The sequence below is a fragment of the Oncorhynchus mykiss genome, chromosome 17, assembly GCF_013265735.2.
Source record: "Oncorhynchus mykiss isolate Arlee chromosome 17, USDA_OmykA_1.1, whole genome shotgun sequence".
Lineage (NCBI taxonomy): Eukaryota > Metazoa > Chordata > Actinopteri > Salmoniformes > Salmonidae > Oncorhynchus > Oncorhynchus mykiss.
The window spans coordinates 14,601,476-14,627,720 of record NC_048581.1 but is presented as its reverse complement, the minus strand read 5'-3'; the positions used below and the strand labels follow the sequence as shown (position 1 = coordinate 14,627,720).

Below are 26,245 nucleotides of genomic sequence, written 5' to 3'. Positions count from 1 at the left end.
TGACCCATGTTTTCTGTGGTAAGCTGTCCATTATTCAACCAACTCTTTGAACCAGAATGAACATTTTAATCTGAGGTGTTCCGTTTTAAAAGGAAGAGAGAAAACAAGTTATTAACATGACAGTTGGTGTAAGAAGACCATGCATCTTATTCAGTAGTCTGTTCAACATCTGGCAAATGTTGACAAACCCAACGTCATCTAAGTTTTGCATTTGTGAGTCAGTGTTAACAAGGGTCCTCTTCAGAAGGCACAAACGTAAAAAGATAAATACATTATAACGGAAAACTTCAGGTAATTAATGGTCAGTTTTAAAACGTTTCTTCGATTTGTGCCTGTTGAACACAACCCTGTGAGCGTTTGACCACTGTTCAACCATAGATCTTCTTAGGCTGCGTTTAGAGATGCAGCCAATTATTTAGACCAGTCAGATCTGATGTGATTGGTAAAAACATCAGAATTGGGCTGTCTGTTTAAACCCAAACTTAGTGGACTACATTACCCAGACTCATTTGGTGGGGGGCCAGGAAGTTGCCCATGTGAAGAATCTTAGGGTGTCTGTCACCAAACACTAGTCGTTTCACTGGACAACCTTGTTGGTGATGACCGTAACCCTTCCTGGAACAGAGTTCTCTTACCTCATCACACTACTTCACAGGTGTGTCAGGCCACAGGTAGGTGATGTTGGTAAGTTCTAAAAACCAACACTCTCTCCAGTCTCTCCTCAGGATCTCTCCATCCCTCCTCTTTCCTCCCCATCCATTTTAAATGAACTCCAGTCCTTCATACTTCAGGTCTCCTATCTTCGTCTCTGGCAGTAACATCCTCCCGTCTAAAGTAAACGCCAGGATGTACGTCGCTATCTTCCCTGCATCCTCCTCCGACTTCAACGCTAGTACGATCTGATCGTCGGTGTCAGGTACGAACTTGAACGAGGAGAAACCGTGCGTTGGGTGGAGGGGTCCAGCGTGCCCCACTGTGATTTCGCGGAAGTCCGAGGGGCAGGAGAGGAGGAGGTTGGTGGCGCGGTGCTCGTCGGCGACCTCATCGTAGCGTTCGGAGCTGGCGCGGCGGGGGAGGAAGAACCAGCGCTGGAGGCGGTCGGACCACGCTGCAGACTCATGGATCAGGTAACCTGGAGGGAGAAAGAGAGAGAAATACATGAGAGAGAAAGTGTGAGATTAACTCAGTTGACAGAGATGGTGAGATGATCGAGGGAGTGTTTTTCTACACAACTGACTTGGTGCATCAGGTCGCCTCGGAGAAAGACAATAGAAAGTGACATCTTCAGAGGAACAGAGAGAGTTAGCGTGACACAAAGAATAAAGGGTGTGTCATACATTCTTCCAGGAACCAAGAGGATTAAAGACGGGTGTATTAGACTCCTCCCCCCCTCCCTCACCTGGCGGTTGAATCCCGGCTGCGCTGCGCAGGGCGTTGTAACGCGGTACCCAGTTCTCGTGTTGCACGTTGCCGCGGTAACCCACCACCTTGATCCATTGGGGGTTGTCGTTGATGAACTCTCCGGTAGTGGTCGTCCACTCTTTACCCAGACCACCCACGTAGAGGCACTCATCCTTCACCGCCAGCCACTCCGCCTTGAACCCTACACAGAGGTCAAGGGTTAGAGGTTATTACAGTATGGTCCTGGTGATCCACTCTTTACCCAGACCCCCCCCCCCCCCCACACACACACACACACACCTTTTGAGACAGACCCGTCTCCATCAGTCAGTATAACCCAGGGTACCGCCTGGTTCCCCTCTATCCTGTAGACAACTCCTGTACGGTCGTCCACACTGTACAGGTGACCGTTGAACGCAACTAGCTCCGACAGCTCCATACCTGGGGGTACAACGATCACTCAGTCAATACGATGATCACTCAGTCAATACGATGATCAGTCAGTCAATACGATGATCAGTCAGTCAATATGATGATCAGTCGGTCAATATGATCAGTATTCACACCCCTTAACTTCCTCCACATGTTGTTGTTACAGCCTGAATTCTAACTTCCTCCACATGTTGTTGTGGTACAGCCTGAATTCTAACTTCCTCCACATGTTGTTGTGGTACAGCCCGAATTCTAACTTCCTCCTCATGTTGTTGTGGTACAGCCTGAATTCTAACTTCCTCCTCATGTTGTTGTGGTACAGCCTGTATTCTAACTTCCTCCACATGTTGTGGTACAGCCTGAATTCTAACTTCCTCCACATGTTGTTGTGGTACGGCCTGAATTCTAACTTCCTCCACATGTTGTTGTGGTATAGCCTGAATTCTAACTTCCTCCTCATGTTGTTGTGGTACAGCCTGAATTCTAACTTCCTCCTCATGTTGTTGTGGTACAGCCTGAATTCTAACTTCCTCCATATGTTGTTGTGGTACGGCCTGAATTCTAACTTCCTCCACATGTTGTTGTGGTACAGCCTGAATTCTAACTTCCTCCACATGTTGTTGTGGTACAGCCTGAATTCTAACTTCCTCCACATGTTGTTGTGGTACAGCCTGAATTCTAACTTCCTCCATATGTTGTTGTGTTACAGCCTGAATTCTAACTTCCTCCTCATGTTGTTGTGGTACAGCCTGAATTCTAACTTCCTCCACATGTTGTTGTGGTACAGCCTGAATTCTATCTTCCTCCACATGTTGTTGTGGTACAGCCTGAATTCTAACTTCCTCCATATGTTGTTGTGGTACAGCCTGAATTCTAACTTCCTCCACATGTTGTTGTGGTACAGCCTGAATTCTAACTTCCTCCATATGTTGTTTTGGTACAGCCTGAATTCTAACTTCCTCCACATGTTGTTGTGGTACGGCCTGAATTCTAACTTCCTCCACATGTTGTTGTGGTACGGCCTGAATTCTAACTTCCTCCATATGTTGTTGTGGTACGGCCTGAATTCTAACTTCCTCCACATGTTGTTGTGGTACAGCCTGAATTCTAACTTCCTCCACATGTTGTTGTGGTACAGCCTGAATTCTAACTTCCTCCACATGTTGTTGTGGTACAGCCTGAATTCTAACTTCCTCCACATGTTGTTGTGGTACAGCCTGAATTCTAACTTCCTCCACATGTTGTTGTGGTACAGCCTGAATTCTAACTTCCTCCACATGCTGTTGTGGTACAGCCTGAATTCTAACTTCCTCCACATGTTGTTGTGGTACAGCCTGAATTCTAACTTCCTCCATATGTTGTTGTGGTACAGCCTGAATTCTAACTTCCTCCACATGTTGTTGTGGTACAGCCTGAATTCTGACTTCCTCCACATGTTGTTGTGGTACAGTCTGAATTCTTCAACTTCCTCCACATGTTGTTGTGGTACAGCCTGCATTCTAACTTCCTCCACATGTTGTTGTGGTACAGCCTGAATTCTAACTTCCTCCTCATGTTGTTGTGGTACAGCCTGAATTCTAACTTCCTCCACATGTTGTTGTGGTACAGCCTGAATTCTAACTTCCTCCACATGTTGTTGTGGTACAGCCTGAATTCTAACTTCCTCCTCATGTTGTTGTGGTACAGCCTGAATTCTAACTTCCTCCACATGTTGTTGTGGTACAGCCTGAATTCTAACTTCCTCCACATGTTGTTGTGGTACAGCCTGAATTCTAACTTCCTCCACATGTTGTTGTGTTACAGCCTGAATTCTAACTTCCTCCACATGTTGTTGTGGTACAGCCTGAATTCTAACTTCCTCCACATGTTGTTGTGGTACAGCCTGAATTCTAACTTCCTCCACATGTTGTGGTACAGCCTAAATTCTAACTTCCTCCACATGTTGTTGTGGTACAGCCTGAATTCTAACTTCCTCCACATGTTGTTGTGTTACAGCCTGAATTCTAACTTCCTCCACATGTTGTTGTGGTACAGCCTGAATTCTAACTTCCTCCACATGTTGTTGTGGTACAGCCTGAATTCTAACTTCCTCCATATGTTGTTGTGTTACAGCCTGAATTCTAACTTCCTCCTCATGTTGTTGTGGTACAGCCTGAATTCTAACTTCCTCCACATGTTGTTGTGGTACAGCCTGAATTCTGACTTCCTCCACATGTTGTTGTGGTACAGCCTGAATTCTAACTTCCTCCACATGCTTTTGTGTTACAGCCTGAATTCTAACTTCCTCCTCATGTTGTTGTGGTACAGCCTGAATTCTAACTTCCTCCTCATGTTGTTGTGGTACAGCCTGAATTCTAACTTCCTCCACATGTTGTTGTGTTACAGCCTGAATTCTAACTTCCTCCACATGTTGTTGTGGTACAGTCTGAATTCTTCAACTTCCTCCACATGTTGTTGTGGTACAGCCTGCATTCTAACTTCCTCCACATGTTGTTGTGGTACAGCCTGAATTCTAACTTCCTCCTCATGTTGTTGTGGTACAGCCTGAATTCTAACTTCCTCCACATGTTGTTGTGGTACAGCCTGAATTCTAACTTCCTCCACATGTTGTTGTGGTACAGCCTGAATTCTAACTTCCTCCTCATGTTGTTGTGGTACAGCCTGAATTCTAACTTCCTCCACATGTTGTTGTGGTACAGCCTGAATTCTAACTTCCTCCACATGTTGTTGTGGTACAGCCTGAATTCTAACTTCCTCCACATGTTGTTGTGTTATAGCCTGAATTCTAACTTCCTCCACATGTTGTTGTGGTACAGCCTGAATTCTAACTTCCTCCACATGTTGTTGTGGTACAGCCTGAATTCTAACTTCCTCCACATGTTGTGGTACAGCCTAAATTCTAACTTCCTCCACATGTTGTTGTGGTACAGCCTGAATTCTAACTTCCTCCACATGTTGTTGTGTTACAGCCTGAATTCTAACTTCCTCCACATGTTGTTGTGGTACAGCCTGAATTCTAACTTCCTCCACATGTTGTTGTGGTACAGCCTGAATTCTAACTTCCTCCATATGTTGTTGTGTTACAGCCTGAATTCTAACTTCCTCCTCATGTTGTTGTGGTACAGCCTGAATTCTAACTTCCTCCACATGTTGTTGTGGTACAGCCTGAATTCTGACTTCCTCCACATGTTGTTGTGGTACAGCCTGAATTCTAACTTCCTCCACATGTTGTTGTGGTACAGTCTGAATTCTTCAACTTCCTCCACATGTTGTTGTGGTACAGCCTGCATTCTAACTTCCTCCACATGTTGTTGTGGTACAGCCTGAATTCTAACTTCCTCCTCATGTTGTTGTGGTACAGCCTGAATTCTAACTTCCTCCACATGTTGTTGTGGTACAGCCTGAATTCTAACTTCCTCCACATGTTGTTGTGGTACAGCCTGAATTCTAACTTCCTCCTCATGTTGTTGTGGTACAGCCTGAATTCTAACTTCCTCCACATGTTGTTGTGGTACAGCCTGAATTCTAACTTCCTCCACATGTTGTTGTGGTACAGCCTGAATTCTAACTTCCTCCACATGTTGTTGTGTTACAGCCTGAATTCTAACTTCCTCCACATGTTGTTGTGGTACAGCCTGAATTCTAACTTCCTCCACATGTTGTGGTACAGCCTGAATTATAACTTCCTCCACATGTTGTGGTACAGCCTGAATTCTAACTTCCTCCACATGTTGTTGTGGTACAGCCTGAATTCTAACTTCCTCCACATGTTGTTGTGTTACAGCCTGAATTCTAACTTCCTCCACATGTTGTTGTGGTACAGCCTGAATTCTAACTTCCTCCACATGTTGTTGTGGTACAGCCTGAATTCTAACTTCCTCCATATGTTGTTGTGGTACAGCCTGAATTCTAACTTCCTCCACATGTTGTTGTGGTACAGCCTGAATTCTAACTTCCTCCACATGTTGTTGTGGTACAGCCTGAATTCTAACTTCCTCCATATGTTGTTTTGGTACAGCCTGAATTCTAACTTCCTCCACATGTTGTTGTGGTACGGCCTGAATTCTAACTTCCTCCACATGTTGTTGTGGTACGGCCTGAATTCTAACTTCCTCCACATGTTGTTGTGGTACAGCCTGAATTCTAACTTCCTCCACATGTTGTTGTGGTACAGCCTGAATTCTAACTTCCTCCACATGTTGTTGTGGTACAGCCTGAATTCTAACTTCCTCCACATGTTGTTGTGGTACAGCCTGAATTCTAACTTCCTCCACATGTTGTTGTGGTACAGCCTGAATTCTAACTTCCTCCACATGTTGTTGTGGTACAGCCTGAATTCTAACTTCCTCCACATGCTGTTGTGGTACAGCCTGAATTCTAACTTCCTCCACATGTTGTTGTGGTACAGCCTGAATTCTAACTTCCTCCATATGTTGTTGTGGTACAGCCTGAATTCTAACTTCCTCCACATGTTGTTGTGGTACAGCCTGAATTCTGACTTCCTCCACATGTTGTTGTGGTACAGTCTGAATTCTTCAACTTCCTCCACATGTTGTTGTGGTACAGCCTGCATTCTAACTTCCTCCACATGTTGTTGTGGTACAGCCTGAATTCTAACTTCCTCCTCATGTTGTTGTGGTACAGCCTGAATTCTAACTTCCTCCACATGTTGTTGTGGTACAGCCTGAATTCTAACTTCCTCCACATGTTGTTGTGGTACAGCCTGAATTCTAACTTCCTCCTCATGTTGTTGTGGTACAGCCTGAATTCTAACTTCCTCCACATGTTGTTGTGGTACAGCCTGAATTCTAACTTCCTCCACATGTTGTTGTGGTACAGCCTGAATTCTAACTTCCTCCACATGTTGTTGTGTTACAGCCTGAATTCTAACTTCCTCCACATGTTGTTGTGGTACAGCCTGAATTCTAACTTCCTCCACATGTTGTTGTGGTACAGCCTGAATTCTAACTTCCTCCACATGTTGTGGTACAGCCTAAATTCTAACTTCCTCCACATGTTGTTGTGGTACAGCCTGAATTCTAACTTCCTCCACATGTTGTTGTGTTACAGCCTGAATTCTAACTTCCTCCACATGTTGTTGTGGTACAGCCTGAATTCTAACTTCCTCCACATGTTGTTGTGGTACAGCCTGAATTCTAACTTCCTCCATATGTTGTTGTGTTACAGCCTGAATTCTAACTTCCTCCTCATGTTGTTGTGGTACAGCCTGAATTCTAACTTCCTCCACATGTTGTTGTGGTACAGCCTGAATTCTGACTTCCTCCACATGTTGTTGTGGTACAGCCTGAATTCTAACTTCCTCCACATGCTTTTGTGTTACAGCCTGAATTCTAACTTCCTCCTCATGTTGTTGTGGTACAGCCTGAATTCTAACTTCCTCCTCATGTTGTTGTGGTACAGCCTGAATTCTAACTTCCTCCACATGTTGTTGTGTTACAGCCTGAATTCTAACTTCCTCCACATGTTGTTGTGGTACAGTCTGAATTCTTCAACTTCCTCCACATGTTGTTGTGGTACAGCCTGCATTCTAACTTCCTCCACATGTTGTTGTGGTACAGCCTGAATTCTAACTTCCTCCTCATGTTGTTGTGGTACAGCCTGAATTCTAACTTCCTCCACATGTTGTTGTGGTACAGCCTGAATTCTAACTTCCTCCACATGTTGTTGTGGTACAGCCTGAATTCTAACTTCCTCCTCATGTTGTTGTGGTACAGCCTGAATTCTAACTTCCTCCACATGTTGTTGTGTTATAGCCTGAATTCTAACTTCCTCCACATGTTGTTGTGGTACAGCCTGAATTCTAACTTCCTCCACATGTTGTTGTGGTACAGCCTGAATTCTAACTTCCTCCACATGTTGTGGTACAGCCTAAATTCTAACTTCCTCCACATGTTGTTGTGGTACAGCCTGAATTCTAACTTCCTCCACATGTTGTTGTGTTACAGCCTGAATTCTAACTTCCTCCACATGTTGTTGTGGTACAGCCTGAATTCTAACTTCCTCCACATGTTGTTGTGGTACAGCCTGAATTCTAACTTCCTCCATATGTTGTTGTGTTACAGCCTGAATTCTAACTTCCTCCTCATGTTGTTGTGGTACAGCCTGAATTCTAACTTCCTCCACATGTTGTTGTGGTACAGCCTGAATTCTGACTTCCTCCACATGTTGTTGTGGTACAGCCTGAATTCTAACTTCCTCCACATGTTGTTGTGGTACAGTCTGAATTCTTCAACTTCCTCCACATGTTGTTGTGGTACAGCCTGCATTCTAACTTCCTCCACATGTTGTTGTGGTACAGCCTGAATTCTAACTTCCTCCTCATGTTGTTGTGGTACAGCCTGAATTCTAACTTCCTCCACATGTTGTTGTGGTACAGCCTGAATTCTAACTTCCTCCACATGTTGTTGTGGTACAGCCTGAATTCTAACTTCCTCCTCATGTTGTTGTGGTACAGCCTGAATTCTAACTTCCTCCACATGTTGTTGTGGTACAGCCTGAATTCTAACTTCCTCCACATGTTGTTGTGGTACAGCCTGAATTCTAACTTCCTCCACATGTTGTTGTGTTACAGCCTGAATTCTAACTTCCTCCACATGTTGTTGTGGTACAGCCTGAATTCTAACTTCCTCCACATGTTGTTGTGGTACAGCCTGAATTCTAACTTCCTCCACATGTTGTGGTACAGCCTGAATTCTAACTTCCTCCACATGTTGTTGTGGTACAGCCTGAATTCTAACTTCCTCCACATGTTGTTGTGTTACAGCCTGAATTCTAACTTCCTCCACATGTTGTTGTGGTACAGCCTGAATTCTAACTTCCTCCACATGTTGTTGTGGTACAGCCTGAATTCTAACTTCCTCCATATGTTGTTGTGTTACAGCCTGAATTCTAACTTCCTCCTCATGTTGTTGTGGTACAGCCTGAATTCTAACTTCCTCCACATGTTGTTGTGGTACAGCCTGAATTCTGACTTCCTCCTCATGTTGTTGTGGTACAGCCTGAATTCTAACTTCCTCCTCATGTTGTTGTGGTACAGCCTGAATTCTAACTTCCTCCACATGTTGTTGTGTTACAGCCTGAATTCTAACTTCCTCCTCATGTTGTTGTGGTACAGCCTGAATTCTAACTTCCTCCTCATGTTGTTGTGGTACAGCCTGAATTCTAACTTCCTCCACATGTTGTTGTGTTACAGCCTGAATTCTAACTTCCTCCTCATGTTGTTGTGGTACAGCCTGAATTCTAACTTCCTCTTCATGTTGTTGTGGTACAGCCTGAATTCTAACTTCCTATACATGTTGTTGTGGTACGGCCTGAATTCTAACTTCCTCCATATGTTGTTGTGGTACGGCCTGAATTCTAACTTCCTCCACATGTTGTTGTGGTACAGCCTGAATTCTAACTTCCTCCACATGTTGTTGTGGTACGGCCTGAATTCTAACTTCCTCCACATGTTGTTGTGGTACCGCCTGAATTCTAACTTCCTCCATATGTTGTTGTGGTACGGCCTGAATTCTAACTTCCTCCACATGTTGTTGTGGTACAGCCTGAATTCTAACTTCCTCCACATGTTGTTGTGGTACAGCCTGAATTCTAACTTCCTCCACATGCTGTTGTGGTACAGCCTGAATTCTAACTTCCTCCACATGTTGTCGTGGTACAGCCTGAATTCTAACTTCCTCCACATGTTGTTGTGGTACAGCCTGAATTCTAACTTCCTCCACATGTTGTTGTGGTACAGCCTGAATTCTAACTTCCTCCACATGTTGTTGTGGTACAGCCTGAATTCTGACTTCCTCCACATGTTGTTGTGGTACAGTCTGAATTCTTCAACTTCCTCCACATGTTGTTGTGGTACAGCCTGCATTCTAACTTCCTCCACATGTTGTTGTGGTACAGCCTGAATTCTAACTTCCTCCTCATGTTGTTGTGGTACAGCCTGAATTCTAACTTCCTCCACATGTTGTTGTGGTACAGCCTGAATTCTAACTTCCTCCACATGTTGTTGTGGTACAGCCTGAATTCTAACTTCCTCCTCATGTTGTTGTGGTACAGCCTGAATTCTAACTTCCTCCACATGTTGTTGTGGTACAGCCTGAATTCTAACTTCCTGCACATGTTGTTGTGGTACAGCCTGAATTCTAACTTCCTCCACATGTTGTTGTGTTACAGCCTGAATTCTAACTTCCTCCACATGTTGTTGTGGTACAGCCTGAATTCTAACTTCCTCCACATGTTGTTGTGGTACAGCCTGAATTCTAACTTCCTCCTCATGTTGTGTTACAGCCTGCATTTAAAATGGATTCAATTGAGATTGTTTTGTCACTGACCTACACACAATACCTCATAATGTCAAAGTGGAATAATGTTTTTAGACATTTTTACTAATTAATTAAAAATGCTAAGCTGAAATGTCTTGAGTCAATAAGTATTCAACCCCAAAGACCTGGGAGGTTTTCCAGTGCCTTACAAAGAAGGGCACCTATTGGTAGATGGGTCAACATAAAAAGCAGACATTGAATATCCCTTTGAGCATGGTGAAGTTATTAGTTACATTTTGGATGGTGTATCAACAGACCCAGTCACTACAAAGATAAATGCGTCCTTCCTTAACGTCCTTCCTAAGGAGAGGAAGGAAACCGCTCAGGGATTTCACAATGAGGCCAATGGTGACTTTAAAACAGTTACAGAGTTTAACGGCTGTGATAGGAGAAAACTCAGGATGGATCAACAACATTGTAGTTACTCCACAATACTAACCTAATGGACAGAGGTTACTCCACAATACTAACCTAATGGACAGAGGTTACTCCACAATACTAACCTAATGGACAGAGGTTACTCCACAATACTAACCTAATGGACAGAGGTTACTCCACAATACTAACCTAATGGACAGAGGTTACTCCACAATACTAACCTAATGGACAGAGGTTACTCCACAATACTAACCTAATGGACAGAGGTTACTCCACAATACTAACCTAATGGACAGAGGTTACTCCACAATACTAACCTAATGGACAGAGGTTACTCCACAATACTAACCTAATGGACAGAGGTTACTCCACAATACTAACCTAATGGACAGAGGTTACTCCACAATACTAACCTAATGGACAGAGGTTACTCCACAATACTAACCTAATGGACAGAGGTTACTCCACAATACTAACCTAATGGACAGAGGTTACTCCACAATACTAACCTAATGGACAGAGGTTACTCCACAATACTAACCTAATGGACAGAGGTTACTCCACAATACTAACCTAATGGACAGAGGTTACTCCACAATACTAACCTAATGGACAGAGGTTACTCCACAATACTAACCTAATGGACAGAGGTTACTCCACAATACTAACCTAATGGACAGAGGTTACTCCACAATACTAACCTAATGGACAGAGGTTACTCCACAATACTAACCTAATGGACAGAGGTTACTCCACAATACTAACCTAATGGACAGAGGTTACTCCACAATACTAACCTAATGGACAGAGGTTACTCCACAATACTAACCTAATGGACAGAGGTTACTCCACAATACTAACCTAATGGACAGAGGTTACTCCACAATACTAACCTAATGGACAGAGGTTACTCCACAATGCTAACCTAATGGACAGAGGTTACTCCACAATGCTAACCTAATGGACAGAGGTTACTCCACAATGCTAACCTAATGGACAGAGGTTACTCCACAATGCTAACCTAATGGACAGAGGTTACTCCACAATGCTAACCTAATGGACAGAGGTTACTCCACAATGCTAACCTAATGGACAGAGGTTACTCCACAATGCTAACCTAATGGACAGAGGTTACTCCACAATGCTAACCTAATGGACAGAGGTTACTCCACAATGCTAACCTAATGGACAGAGGTTACTCCACAATGCTAACCTAATGGACAGAGGTTACTCCACAATGCTAACCTAATGGACAGAGGTTACTCCACAATGCTAACCTAATGGACAGAGGTTACTCCACAATGCTAACCTAATGGACAGAGGTTACTCCACAATGCTAACCTAATGGACAGAGGTTACTCCACAATACTAACCTAATGGACAGAGGTTACTCCACAATACTAACCTAATGGACAGAGGTTACTCCACAATACTAACCTAATGGACAGAGGTTACTCCACAATACTAACCTAATGGACAGAGGTTACTCCACAATACTAACCTAATGGACAGAGGTTACTCCACAATACTAAACTAATGGACAGAGGTTACTCCACAATACTAACCTAATGGACAGAGGTTACTCCACAATACTAACCTAATGGACAGAGGTTACTTCACAATACTAACCTAATGGACAGAGGTTACTCCACAATACTAACCTAATGGACAGAGGTTACTCCACAATACTAACCTAATGGACAGAGGTTACTCCACAATACTAACCTAATGGACAGCGGTTACTCCACAATACTAACCTAATGGACAGAGGTTACTCCACAATACTAACCTAATGGACAGAGGTTACTCCACAATACTAACCTAATGGACAGAGGTTACTCCACAATACTAACCTAATGGACAGAGGTTACTCCACAATACTAACCTAATGGACAGAGGTTACTCCACAATACTAACCTAATGGACAGAGTGAAAAGAAGGAAGGCTGTACAGAATAAAAAATATTCCAAAACATGCATCCTGTTTGCAACAATTCACGAAACAAGTAATACTGCTAAAAATGTGGCAAAGCAATTCACTTTTTGTCCTGAATACAAAGTGTTATGTTTGGTACTCTGTCATCCAATACATTACAGAGTACCACTCTACATATATTTAAGCATAGTGGTGTCTGCATCATGTTATGAGTATGCTTGTAAATTGTTAAGGACAGAGTTGTTTTTCAGGATAAACAAGAAATGGAATAGAGCTAAGCACAGGCAACATCCTAGAGGAAAACCTGGTTCAGTCTGCTTTCCAACAGACACTGGCAGATTGATTCATCTTTCAGCAGGACAATAACCTAAAACACAAGGCCAAATATACACTGGAGTTGCTTACCAAGAAGACAGTTAATGTTCCTGAGTGGCCGAGTTACAGTTTTGAATTAAATCTACTTGAAAATCGATGGCAAGACTTGGTTGTCTAGCAATGATCAACAACCAATTTGACAGAGCTTGAAGAATTTTAAAATTAAGAAAGCAAAGATTGTACAATCCAGTTGTGCACAGCTCTTAGAAACTTTACCAGAAAGACTCACAGCTGTAATCGCTGCCAAAGATGATTCTAACATGTATTGACTCAAGTGTGTGAATACTTATGTAAATAAGATATTTCTGGATTTCATTTTCAATAAATGTTTTCACGTTGTCATTACGTGGTATTGTGTGTAGATGGGTGAGAGGAAAAACATAAATCTGTTGAATTCAGGCTGTAACACAATAAAATGTGGAATAAGTCCTGGAGTATGACTACTTTCTGGAGATTTATTCTTCTCATACGACAGAAGAAAGGAGAACACATTCCAACTACTGTTATGTGATACTAGCCTGGCTGCCAGTCCGTCTCTGCCCTCTAGCCACTCCTTACAAAGCAAGACAGTTCCATAAGGAGTTGGCAAGAGAGCAGAATCAGAGTGGTCTGGCAGCCAGGCAAAGAGAACACAACACAGTGGTTTAAACCAGTGTCTTTCAAACCTCTCCTCGTAGAACCTCGGACGTTTCACAATTCCATTGTAGAACTAGCTCACCTGATTCCCCTAGCTGACGGTTTGATGATGAGTTGACAAGTTGAATCAGCAGTCCTAGCTCTGGAGTACATTAAAAACATGGAACGACTTGGGGGTCCCTGAGAGGTCTGAGAACCCCTGGTTTAAACCATTCTCCTCTTCTACTTCGTCTCTGGGGTCTAGGCTGGGTTACTGTAAAGACGCACTATGCAGAAATCACTCCGCCATTTCCTGGTTGCTACAATTCTAGTAGTTGTGACAAAATGCAGGTATAGCGTAGAGAATCTAAAACTTAAGAACAGGAAGCATAGAAATAGCGCACACAGGACAGATCTACTGCTTCTTAGACTTGCTGTCAATGAGAACTACAGATCTATAACACGCATTTCTTTGTGAATTTGGTCAAGTCGCCCCAAAAAGTGACATATTGCAGCTTTAAAAGCAGTTTGTGACAAATGCCGATATATAAAAAAAAGCTTTGAAGCCATTTGAATAAATGGTACAACACGGTTGCGTCCCAAATGGCACCCTATTCGCTGTTTTCTGCACTACTAAGTGGTGCACTAAAGAGGGAAGAGAGTGCCATTTTAGATGGAACCACAGTAACTAAAACCACCTCGTCCCTTCTCAGCCAGGTGGCTCTCCAGGGTCAGGCTGTCTGCGTCCCACTCCACCTCCACTCTGTCCCCACTCTCAGACACCACCAGGTGGCCCCTCCGCATGACGCTGAACCACGTCTGACCCTACAGGACAGAAGATCAATAGTTTATTTTAGCTTGTAGCTGAACCGCGTCTGACCCTACAGGACAGAAGATCAATAGTTTATTTTAGCATGACGCTGAACCAAGTCTGACCCTACAGGACAGAAGATCAATAGTTTATTTTAGCATGACGCTGAACCAAGTCTGACCCTACAGGACAGAAGATCAATACCTTATTTTAGCATGACGCTGAACCAAGTCTGACCCTACAGGACAGAAGATCAATAGTTTATTTTAGCATGACGCTGAACCAAGTCTGACCCTACAGGACATGAGATCAATAGTTTATTTTATTTAGCATGTAGCTGAACCACGTCTGACCCTACAGGACATGAGATCAATAGTTTATTTTAGCATGTAGCTTAACGACGTCTGACCCTACAGGACAGAAGATCAATAGTTTATTTTAGCATGTAGCTGAACGACGTCTGACCCTACAGGACAGAAGATCAATAGTTTATTTTAGCATGACGCTGAACCAAGTCTGACCCTACAGGACAGAAGATCAATAGTTTACTCTACTCCTAAAATAAGATAAATTAAGAAATACAGTATTAATCCCTGATGTAGCTAAACACGTCTGCTCCTTAAAATAAAATAAGCTTGTTGAATTAACATCAAATCCAATCACATTTTCTATTGAGTAAACTTAAAATCACCACACGCTTCAGAGTAAAACAGTTCTAAGAAATAAAGCAAACTGATGAATAAAAGAACATAAACACATGGGAGCTGAGTGGAGCTGTGGTCTAAGGCTCTGCTAGCTGTGGTCTAAGGCTCTGTATCACACTGCTAGCTGTGGTCTAAGGCTTTGCATCACACTGCTAGCTGTGGTCTAAGGCTTTGCATCACACTGCTAGCTGTGGTCTAAGGCTCTGCTAGCTGTGGTCTAAGGCTCTGCTAGCTGTGGTCTAAGGCTCTGCTAGCTGTGGTCTAAGGCTCTGCTAGCTGTGGTCTAAGGCTCTGCTAGCTGTGGTCTAAGGCTCTGCAAGCTGTGGTCTAAGGCTCTGCATCACACTGCTAGCTGTGGTCTAAGGCTCTGCTAGCTGTGGTCTAAGGCTCTGCATCACACTGCTAGCTGTGGTCTAAGGCTCTGCTAGCTGTGGTCTAAGGCTCTGCATCACACTGCTAGCTGTGGTCTAAGGCTCTGCTAGCTGTGGTCTAAGGCTTTGCTAGCTGTGGTCTAAGGCTCTGCTAGCTGTGGTCTAAGGCTCTGCTAGCTGTGGTCTAAGGCTCTGCATCACACTGCTAGCTGTGGTCTAAGGCTCTGCTAGCTGTGGTCTAAGGCTCTGCTAGCTGTGGTCTAAGGCTCTGCTAGCTGTGGTCTAAGGCTCTGCTAGCTGTGGTCTAAGGCTCTGCTAGCTGTGGTCTAAGGCTCTGCTAGCTGTGGTCTAAGGCTCTACTAGCTGTGGTCTAAGGCTCTGTATCACACTGCTAGCTGTGGTCTAAGGCTCTGCTAGCTGTGGTCTAAGGCTCTGCTAGCTGTGGTCTAAGGCTCTGCTAGCTGTGGTCTAAGGCTCTGTATCACACTGCTAGCTGTGGTCTAAGGCTCTGCTAGCTGTGGTCTAAGGCTCTGTATCACACTGCTAGCTGTGGTCTAAAGCTCTGTATCACACTGCTAGCTGTGGTCTAAGGCTCTGCTAGCTGTGGTCTAAGGCTCTGCATAACACTGCTAGCTGTGGTCTAAGGCTCTGCTAGCTGTGGTCTAAGGCTCTGTATCACACTGCTAGCTGTGGTCTAAGGCTCTGTATCACACTGCTAGCTGTGGTCTAAGGCTCTGCATAACACTGCTAGCTGTGGTCTAAGGCTCTGCATAACACTGCTAGCTGTGGTCTAAGGCTCTGCTAGCTGTGGTCTAAGGCTCTGCTAGCTGTGGTCTAAGGCTCTGTATCACACTGCTAGCTGTGGTCTAAGGCTCTGCATCACACTGCTAGCTGTGGTCTAAGGCTCTGCATCACACTGCTAGCTGTGGTCTAAGGCTCTGCATCACACTGCTAGCTGTGGTCTAAGGCTCTGCATCACACTGCTAGCTGTGGTCTAAGGCTCTGCATCACACTGCTAGCTGTGGTCTAAGGCTCTACTAGCTGTGGTCTAAGGCTCTGCTAGCTGTGGTCTAAGGCTCTGCTAGCTGTGGTCTAAGGCTCTGCATCACACTGCTAGCTGTGGTCTAAGGCTCTGCATCACACTGCTAGCTGTGGTCTAAGGCTCTGCTAGCTGTGGTCTAAGGCTCTGCTAGCTGTGGTCTAAGGCTCTGCTAGCTGTGGTCTAAGGCTCTGCAAGCTGTGGTCTAAGGCTCTGCATCACACTGCTAGCTGTGGTCTAAGGATCTGCTAGCTGTGGTCTAAGGCTCTGCATCACACTGCTAGCTGTGGTCTAAGGCTCTGCATCACACTGCTAGCTGTGGTCTAAGGCTCTGCTAGCTGTGGTCTAAGGCTCTGCTAGCTGTGGTCTAAGGCTCTGCTAGCTGTGGTCTAAGGCTCTGCAAGCTGCGGTCTAAGGCTCTGCAAGCTGCGGTCTAAGGCTCTGCATCACACTGCTAGCTGTGGTCTAAGGCTCTGCTAGCTGTGGTCTAAGGCTCTGCATCACACTGCTAGCTGTGGTCTAAGGCTTTGCATCACACTGCTAGCTGTGGTCTAAGGCTCTGCATCACACTGCTAGCTGTGGTCTAAGGCTCTGCTAGCTGTGGTCTAAGGCTCTGTATCACACTGCTAGCTGTGGTCTAAGGCTCTGTATCACACTGCTAGCTGTGGTCTAAGGCTCTGCATCACACTGCTAGCTGTGGTCTAAGGCTCTGCATCACACTGCTAGCTGAGGTCTAAGGCTCTGCATCACACTGCTAGCTGTGGTCGAAGGCCGTGATGAGACAAGACTAACTACCAATTGGATACCACGAAATTGGGGAGATTTATAATAAAAAGAATAAAAAATGTTTTATTTAAATGTAATAAATGAAAAATAATAAAAAAAATAAAGAACATAGTCTAATTACGGATAAAGCTGAAATGTGGGTTTGTAAGCATGATGTAAATACCTTGGTGCTCATTGAGGCCGTGTCCAAGTCTGCGATCACCCCAATACGGTACCGGATGCTCCCGGACGCCATCCTCTCCGGGGGACTGAGAGGATATGTGTCGTTGTAGTGTTTATTATTCCAGTTGACGTTGTTTCCCACTGCAGCCACCGGTTGACGGTTACCATTATTGTTTATTTCATTGTCATTGTTCGTCCACCAGCTTTGCGCCCCGTTACCGTGGTGATGGAAGCGGTCAGAGGAGACGCCGAAGACGTCATTGCCGCCAGTTCCGACCCCCGTCGTCTGGTGCAGGTAGAACAGCAGGGCGAGGGCAAGGAGTGTTGCCACGGTGATGGCCCTCCATTTTAGGCGGAAGCGGGGGTCAGAGGTGGCGCCGGCCATGAAGGCCAGGGCAGGAAGGCCTCGCACGGAGATCCGCAGGGAATTCATGGAACTGGAATCATCAGGACCACCACCACGTTCCGGCTCTGAATTATACCCTGAGATAATGGACATGGGGGAGGGAGAGGGAGCTGGGAGGGTGGGGAAAGAGGGGAGGGTGAGAGAGAAAGAGAGAGGGGCAAGAGAGAGAGGCAAGAGAGATTGACAGAGAGAGAGAGATGGACAGAGAGATGGACAGAGAGAGAGAGAGATGGACAGAGAGAGAGAGATGGACAGAGAGAAAGAGAGATGGACAGAGAGAGAGAGAGAGATGGACAGAGAGAGAGAAGTCAGAGATACAGGGGGTAAAAGGGGAAAGATAATTGGAAAAAGGAAGAGGGCAAATGTTCATTTCATTGTTCATTGTTGTTCATTCATTATATTGTCTACTGTTTATTGTTATACTGCAGCCTGGTGCTGAGAATAGGTCAAAATATCCATTCCACTAACCACGTTTTAACCCACAGTCAAGCCATCCCTTATAAAAATTAAATCACGACAGCTGAGATGGAAACAGGTCGCTTCTGTACAATTGTATTAATTCCAAGAGATAATTTGTTCGTTCGACATGGTGGATCTTTTGGTGTCTGTAAAATGTATTATGCGAGAGATGGTGGTGGAAATGCCTTTATCAGCAAATATTGGTTTATTATACATCATATGGAAGTAAACATGGAGTCACGTGATGAGATGGTGTGTGTGTGGTCCTCCCACTACCACTCAGGACAGCATGCAGTTTATTAGGCTACAGATGAAACAAGTGATAATGAACTTCACAGTGGGGAGAAAGTGCACCGTGATGAGCTTGATGCTCCTTTCAATAAATATCAAGGGTTTGATTCTGGTGACGTGATGATTGATGCTTCACTGCTGCTTGACAAATAAAACAACTCTTGTTCTTGTCCATAGTAACATCATAATGTAGGTAGCCTACCCGCACTGCATGGTAGGTAGCCTACCCGCACTGCATGGTAGGTAGCCTACCCGCACTGCATGGTAGGTAGCCTACCCGCACTGCATGGTAGGTAGCCTACCCGCACTGCATGGTAGGTAGCCTACCCGCACTGCATGGTAGGTAGCCTACCCGCACTGCATGGTAGGTAGCCTACCCGCACAGCATGGTAGGTAGCCTACCCGCACTGCATGGTAGGTAGCCTACCCGCACTGCATGGTAGGTAGCCTACCCACACTGCATGGTAGGTAGCCTACCCACACTGCATGGTAGGTAGCCTACCCACACTGCATGGTAGGTAGCCTACCCACACTGCATGGTAGGTAGCCTACCCACACTGCATGGTAGGTAGCCTACCCACACTGCATGGTAGGTAGCCTACCCACACTGCATGGTAGGTAGCCTACCCACACTGCATGGTAGGTAGCCTACCCACACTGCATGGTAGGTAGCCTACCCACACTGCATGTGACAGCTGTGGCTAGAGAACACGTGGAGGGGAACATGTGAGGGAAACACATTGAACTTTAAGTTTTCATGTATCAAATAGAAATGTAAGTTAAAAAAGTACATTTTGTTCACCAAGTCATCGAGCACAGACTTTTAACCACAACAAGTCTGTTTGGAGGAAACCCCACTGTGGGGAAAATGATCAAATGTTTAACTTACGCAGATATTTTTATATTTGCATGAAGATCTGTCAGCAAATTAGATGCAAACCAGCTAGTGACTGAACAAGGCTCCCCAGGACTGGGTCGTATTCACTAGACACTAAACCAGCTAGTGACTGAACAAGGTTCCCCAGGACTGGGTCGTATTCACTAGACACTAAACCAGCTAGTGACTGAACAAGGCTCCCCAGGACTGGGTCATATTCACTAGACACTAAAACTGCTAGTGACTGAACAAGGTTCCCCAGGACTGGGTCGTATTCACTAGACACTAAACCAGCTAGTGACTGAACAAGGTTCCCCAGGACTGGGTCGTATTCACTAAACCAGCTAGTGACTGAACAAGGCTCCCCAGGACTGGGTCGTATTCACTAGACACTAAACCAGCTAGTGACTGAACAAGGCTCCCCAGGACTGGGTCGTATTCACTAAACCAGCTAGTGACTGGACAAGGTTCCCCAGGACTGGGTCGTATTCACTAGACACTAAACCAGCTAGTGACTGAACAAGGCTCCCCAGGACTGGGTCGTATTCACTAAACCAGCTAGTGACTGGACAAGGCTCCCCAGGACTGGGTCGTATTCACTAAACCAGCTAGTGACTGGACAAGGCTCCCCAGGACTGGGTCGTATTCACTAAACCAGCTAGTGACTGGACAAGGCTCCCCAGGACTGGGTCGTATTCACTAAACCAGCTAGTGACTGGACAAGGCTCCCCAGGACTGGGTCGTATTCACTAGACCAGCTAGTGACTGGACAAGGCTCCCCAGGACTGGGTCGTATTCACTAAACCAGCTAGTGACTGGACAAGGCTCCCCAGGACTGGGTCGTATTCACTAAACCAGCTAGTGACTGAACAAGGCTCCCCAGGACTGGGTCGTATTCACTAAAACAGCTAGTGACTGGACAAGGCTCCCCAGGACTGGGTCGTATTCACTAAACCAGCTAGTGACTGAACAAGGCTCCCCAGGACTGGGTCGTATTCACTAGACACTAAACCAGCTAGTGACTAAACCAGCTAGTGACTGAACAAGGCTCCCCAGGACTGGGTCGTATTCACTAGACCAGCTAGTGACTGGACAAGGCTCCCCAGGACTGGGTCGTATTCACTAAACACTAAACCAGCTAGTGACTGAACAAGGCTCCCCAGGACTGGGTCGTATTCACTAGTCACTAAACCAGCTAGTGACTGGACAAGGCTCCCCAGGACTGGGTCCTATTCACTAAACCAGCCAGTGACTGAACAAGGCTCCCCAGGACTGGGTCGTATTCACTAAACCAGCTAGTGACTGGACAAGGCTCCCCAGGACTGGGTCGTATTCACTAGACCAGCTAGTGACTGGACAAGGCTCCCCAGGACTGGGTCGTATTCACTAAACCAGCTAGTGACTGGACAAGGCTCCCCAGGACTGGGTCGTATTCACTAAACCAGCTAGTGACTGAACAAGGCTCCCCAGGACTGGGTCGTATTCACTAAAACAGCTAGTGACTGGACAAGGCTCCCCAGGACTGGGTCGTATTCACTAAACCAGCTAGTGACTGAACAAGGCTCCCCAGGACTGGGTCGTATTCACTAGACACTAAACCAGCTAGTGACTAAACCAGCTAGTGACTGAACAAGGCTCCCCAGGACTGGGTCGTATTCACTAGACCAGCTAGTGACTGGACAAGGCTCCCCAGGACTGGGTCGTATTCACTAAACACTAAACCAGCTAGTGACTGAACAAGGCTCCCCAGGACTGGGTCGTATTCACTAGTCACTAAACCAGCTAGTGACTGGACAAGGCTCCCCAGGACTGGGTCGTATTCACTAAACCAGCCAGTGACTGAACAAGGCTCCCCAGGACTGGGTCGTATTCACTAAACCAGCTAGTGACTGGACAAGGCTCCCCAGGACTGGGTCGTATTCACTAGACCAGCTAGTGACTGGACAAGGCTCCCCAGGACTGGGTCGTATTCACTAAACCAGCTAGTGACTGGACAAGGCTCCCCAGGACTGGGTCGTATTCACTAAACCAGCTAGTGACTGAACAAGGCTCCCCAGGACTGGGTCGTATTCACTAAACCAGCTAGTGACTGGACAAGGCTCCCCAGGACTGGGTCGTATTCACTAAACCAGCTAGTGACTGGACAAGGCTCCCCAGGACTGGGTCGTATTCACTAAACCAGCTAGTGACTGAACAAGGCTCCCCAGGACTGGGTCGTATTCACTAGACACTAAACCAGCTAGTGACTGAACAAGGCTCCCCAGGACTGGGTCGTATTCACTAAACCAGCTAGTGACTGAACAAGCCTCCCCAGGACTGGGTCGTATTCACTAGACACTAAACCAGCTAGTGACTGAACAAGGCTCCCCAGGACTGGGTCGTATTCACTAGACACTAAACCAGCTAGTGACTGAACAAGGCTCCCCAGGACTGGGTCGTATTCACTAAACCAGCTAGTGACTGAACAAGCCTCCCCAGGACTGGGTCGTATTCACTAGACACTAAATGAAAGAAAACAGACAGAAACTGAACTTATCCAATAGGAAAGAATCTCAGTTTACTTTGCATGACATTTCCTGTTGCAACACGTTTGCACTAATGAATTCGACCCTGGGCTACCAGTGCTTCTGGGTGTAGTTTACCACTAGGTACAGATCTAGGATCAGCTTCACCTACCCCAGTCCTATCTTTAACTAGAAGTAGGGAAAATGCCAAACAGATCCAACAACAGCATCTAGGGGCAACTTCTCCCTACCTGAACACAGGTGTGGTACCTGACTGTTGACATGGTCCCATAAGGCTCTATGTAGGGAATAGGGTGTCATGGCTGGGTGGAGGAGAGGGAACAGGTGCCTTCCAGTTGAAACTGGAGAGGGCTCTGGGTCTGTGTGGTACAGTACTGCTACAGACAAGATGACATGTTCTCTGCCAGTCTTGCATCGTGGTTGCTAGGGGCAACAGACTTAAAAGGTAGAGGACAGGTAGGTACTAGTTCTGTTGTTCCTCTGTCACAGTTACGCACCCACTCACTTGTACTACTGAGTCACGTAATGCTTCAAGACAGGCAGCAAGGGCTAGACACTACAATACTGTAGAATACGCACCAGGGTTCAAATACTATTTGAAATCTTTCAAAGACTTTTAGTGTTTGCTCTCTAGCATGTTGGAGTTCCAGATGGGTGGGGTTTGACCGCCTGCAACTATTCTATTGGTTGCACTGTGCCAGGCAAGCTCCATCAAGCCCAGATCGTGTATTTGAAATGATTTCAAATAGTATTTGAACCCAGGGAAACACACATTTGCTCTGTAAGTGGAACCAACTACAGTGGAGTGGCGTCTCCCTAGATGCTATCTGCCTCTGGTCTAGGAGAGACTGTGTCCAAAACGGCACCATATTTCCTGTTTCAGGCACTTTTTTTGACCAGGGGCCATAGGGTTGAAAAGCAGTGCACTATGTAGGGAATAGGGAACCATTTTGGAAAGAAAATCTGTTACATAAACACTGGTTCTGTTCCACTTCAGTTAGGGCTCCTGAGTGGTGCAGCGGTCTAAGGCACCGCATCACTACAGATAGACACTACAGTTCTATTCCGGGCTGTATCACATCCGGCCGTGATTGGGAGTCCCATAGGGCGGTGCACCACTGGCCCAGCGTCGTCCGGGTTTGGCCGGAGTAGGCCGTCATTGTAAATAAGAATTTGTTCTTAACTGACTTGCCTAGTTAAATAAAAGGTTTAAAAATAAAAATATGTCAACAGGTTAGCTGTGTAGGTAAGGAGAGTAGGATGCATCATCATGAGGTTATCAGCCAGTCTGAGGACTTACTGAGGTAGCCGACCACAAGAGACTAACACAGGAGAGACCAAACAAAACCATGTGCCTCTCTAACACAAACACACTCTCTCAGGCAGTCACTCATTAAATCACCACTGCATGTATAAACCCAAACCTGCTGCCACAGAAACCAGCTGTGAGGTCTATTGATCTCTTCCCCTCTCAGATCCAGCTGTGAGGTCTATTGATCTCTTCTTCCCCTCTCAGAACCAGCTGTGAGGTCTATTGATCTCTTCCCCTCTCAGATCCAGCTGTGAGGTCTATTGATCTAACCCATAAGTAAACAACACAGAAGAGGCAAAACTAACACTGTTTTATGGTGATTTAATCACTAATCATTGTGTGCTAATAGGCTGTTATAACACAGGTCTGTGTTTCAAATGGCACCCTACTCCCTATATAGTGCACTACCAGGTCAAAAGTAGGGCACACGTCAAACTCATTCCACGGAGGGCCGAGTGTCTGATGGTTTTCGCTCCTCCCTTGTATTTGATTGATCAATTAAGGCCATTGATTAGTTAGGGACTCCCCTCACCTGGTTGTCCAGGTCTCAACTGGACACAAGGTGAAAGGAGATGGCCCAGTGTCTGGCTGGTTTCTCCATGGAATGAGTTGGACTCCCCTTCACTAAATCAATCAGATGGTATTAGTGCCCAGCTTGGGATACCTATGAGATATTGGTTTTCCTAGATTCAAACTGGTTGATGTTAGTTTACACCAGATATACTACCAAGCAGGATCAATGTCCTATCTGCATGACCCCTCTATGTTGAACTGTCTGCTCCCTATACATGTCACTCATGTTATGGATTCCCATCACCTGGTCATCTACGTCTTGAATCGGAAACATTGAAAGGAAATAACAAAACCAGCAGACACCCCTGATACACCCCTAGGTCCCTTCAACAAGACATCATGGCCACGAAGACAGGAAGAGAGGTGGAGCCAGAAATCAGGCCAGACTACAAGGGGTGTGTTCATTATGGAAACTGTTTAAGAACCAAAAAGAAGCAAACTGAGAAAAAGGAACTAAACAGGAATGGACCGACCCAAATTTGTCCAATACAAACTCTTGCTTGCGTTTTCCATTTGGAGTAAACCATAGACCGATAGAGGACTCATCGTGGATATAAACTGTTAACATGGACATTGTCACTGAGGGCTAACTTGCAAGCACGAAAACAGTCAACAAATGTCAAGCAAATATATGCCCGGAATACCCTATTAATTGAAGTTTTACTGTACTTTAAAATGGAGTTATCTTTAGCTTCAATGGCACTGCTCATTCTGTCACAGACACTATAACTCATCAGATACAAAGATGAGTCATCCATCTCTATAGAGTAAAGGGTTTCTGTTGCAAAACATTTTGCAGCAGACTAAACGTTTTGCTATAGGAATCGGTGTAATGATTACACCCCAGTAATCTTGGGGCAAAACGAATGACTGTCAAACTAGCAGACTGATCAAATGCGTATCTAGCTACTAGTTAGCTTTGATACCTTCACTCCTTAAGGTCCAAGGACCGTATGCTATTTTCAGAGGTAGACCATCTCTGCAGCCAAAACAATTGCGATACGGTTCTAGAAACATAAAGCCCCGTACTTTCATATCACAAAATCATTTCCCAAATGCAAAACACATACGATATACACTTACTGTACACTGTTTTAACCGGCTTCATCACAGTCGCAGCTGACAGTATCTTTCAGTGACAACATGTTTCTGTCGGCCTTCTGTTACACACAGGTGTTCAGAGCATGCGAGACAGCCAATTAGCATGTAGCATTCCTCCGTCTGTCTTCCGTAAACAGCTGTGACATGGAGATATGACCTTGTGGGAACACCAACCCTAACCCTATAAAAAATGTGCGTTTCAATTTAACTTTTTGTTTTGAGAAAAGTATGTCTCGCTTATATGAAAGGTAAGGTTATGCTTCCAAAACCGTACCGCAAGCAATGCATGTTAATGTTCAGACCGAACGTCTGGGCTCTTATTAATAACAAACCTCCACTGTAGACGCCTTCGTCCAATTACTCCTGTGTGTAACGGAACAGAGTCATGATCAAGGTCTAGCTATGATAAATGTAGGAGATACGTCAAAGGCTGGATGACTGTCAATCAATGGAAACTCTGGAAAAAGTCAGAGGTCGGAAATAGTTTCGGAAAGTATATTCCTCTTTTAGCAAGCTCCTAGCTAGCTTGTGCAAAACAAACTTTAGCATTAGGGGCTAGTTTATTGGATAGCATTGATAAATCCGCCTCCAGACTGCATGTCAATTGAAATTATCCGTTACTTTATTATGCCTGGCTTTGTATACTTTAGACAGACCGTACTCACTGGGAATACTTTAGACAGACCGTACTCACTGGGTGAGAGGGAGGTCTCCGCGTCCCCCCGTAGCGACTGTTTGTAGGAGGTTATCCGGTGTTTCGGTGGTTCTCGGTCCCTACTCCCCCTGCTCCATCGCTGGAAGAGAGTTGAGGCAGCCAGCTCAACTTCCGCCTTCTCGCTGCTTCCCTTCCGCGAGCGGAATGAACTCTGGAAACTCTGCCAACTTGCCGCGCATGACGACGCAGAGCCGCCGACCGACGCATCCCAACGAGCGTCCTGATTGGTCCGTTCCTTTCTGCGTCGCTTGACCCAGCGTTTGCTTAAAATATTCTGTCCTTCGCGCTGAGTTGAACACATTGACCCTGACCTTCTCGGGTAACCTGTACAGTCCATACAAGTGGGTACAGTACAGTTCAGACTCAGAGATAAATAATATTTCCCTAAAAACTCCAAACGAAACGAATAGAACTGCTGCCGCGGTAGAATTAAAATAACGTTCTAGAACAACGCGTTGTCTCTAGAGCGCGATATTCTCTCGTGAATGGGTGTCAGAAGGCTGGTCGAACACAATATCCCTTATGTTCCCCAAAAACAATGGTCCTATTTATAACGCTTCATATGAGGGTTATGAAAAGGCTCGACTTCCCTTGCAACCACAGTTGCAACCACAGTTTTCCCTGACAGTCCTGTCTCT

At 45.4% G+C, this 26,245-nt stretch overlaps 1 protein-coding gene across 3 annotated transcripts; it reads right to left on the bottom strand.

Annotated features, from left to right (window-relative positions):
- Positions 1–47: 47 nt before the first annotated feature.
- LOC110485511 (soluble calcium-activated nucleotidase 1) lies at positions 48–25,923 on the bottom strand. Of its 3 annotated transcripts, none has more exons than XM_036948036.1 (6): positions 25,587–25,923; positions 17,350–17,864; positions 14,174–14,300; positions 1,702–1,842; positions 1,400–1,603; positions 48–1,132 (listed from the first exon to the last, which is right to left on the bottom strand). In XM_036948036.1, the coding sequence occupies exons 1-6, from the start codon at positions 25,906–25,908 to the stop codon at positions 762–764; spliced, it is 1,680 nt and encodes a 559-aa protein (XP_036803931.1). In that variant the 5' UTR covers positions 25,909–25,923; the 3' UTR covers positions 48–761. The 3 variants fall into 3 exon arrangements, with proteins under 3 accessions (XP_036803931.1, XP_036803933.1, XP_036803932.1); XM_036948038.1 differs by having other exon boundaries at positions 25,558–25,764; XM_036948037.1 differs by lacking the exon at positions 25,587–25,923 and adding an exon at positions 24,875–25,070.
- Between the last annotated feature and the right edge of the window lie 322 nt (positions 25,924–26,245).

Coding starts and splice junctions, on each gene's coding strand:
- LOC110485511 (XM_036948036.1), bottom strand. CDS start 25,908: ATGTGTTCAACTCAGCGCGAAGGACAGAATATTTTAAGCAAACGCTGG. Junction 1,604..1,701: donor AGACGGGTCTGTCTCAAAAG/GTGTGTGTGTGT, acceptor ACCTCTGTGTAG/GGTTCAAGGCGGAGTGGCTG. Junction 1,133..1,399: donor AGCCGGGATTCAACCGCCAG/GTGAGGGAGGGG, acceptor TTCTCCCTCCAG/GTTACCTGATCCATGAGTCT.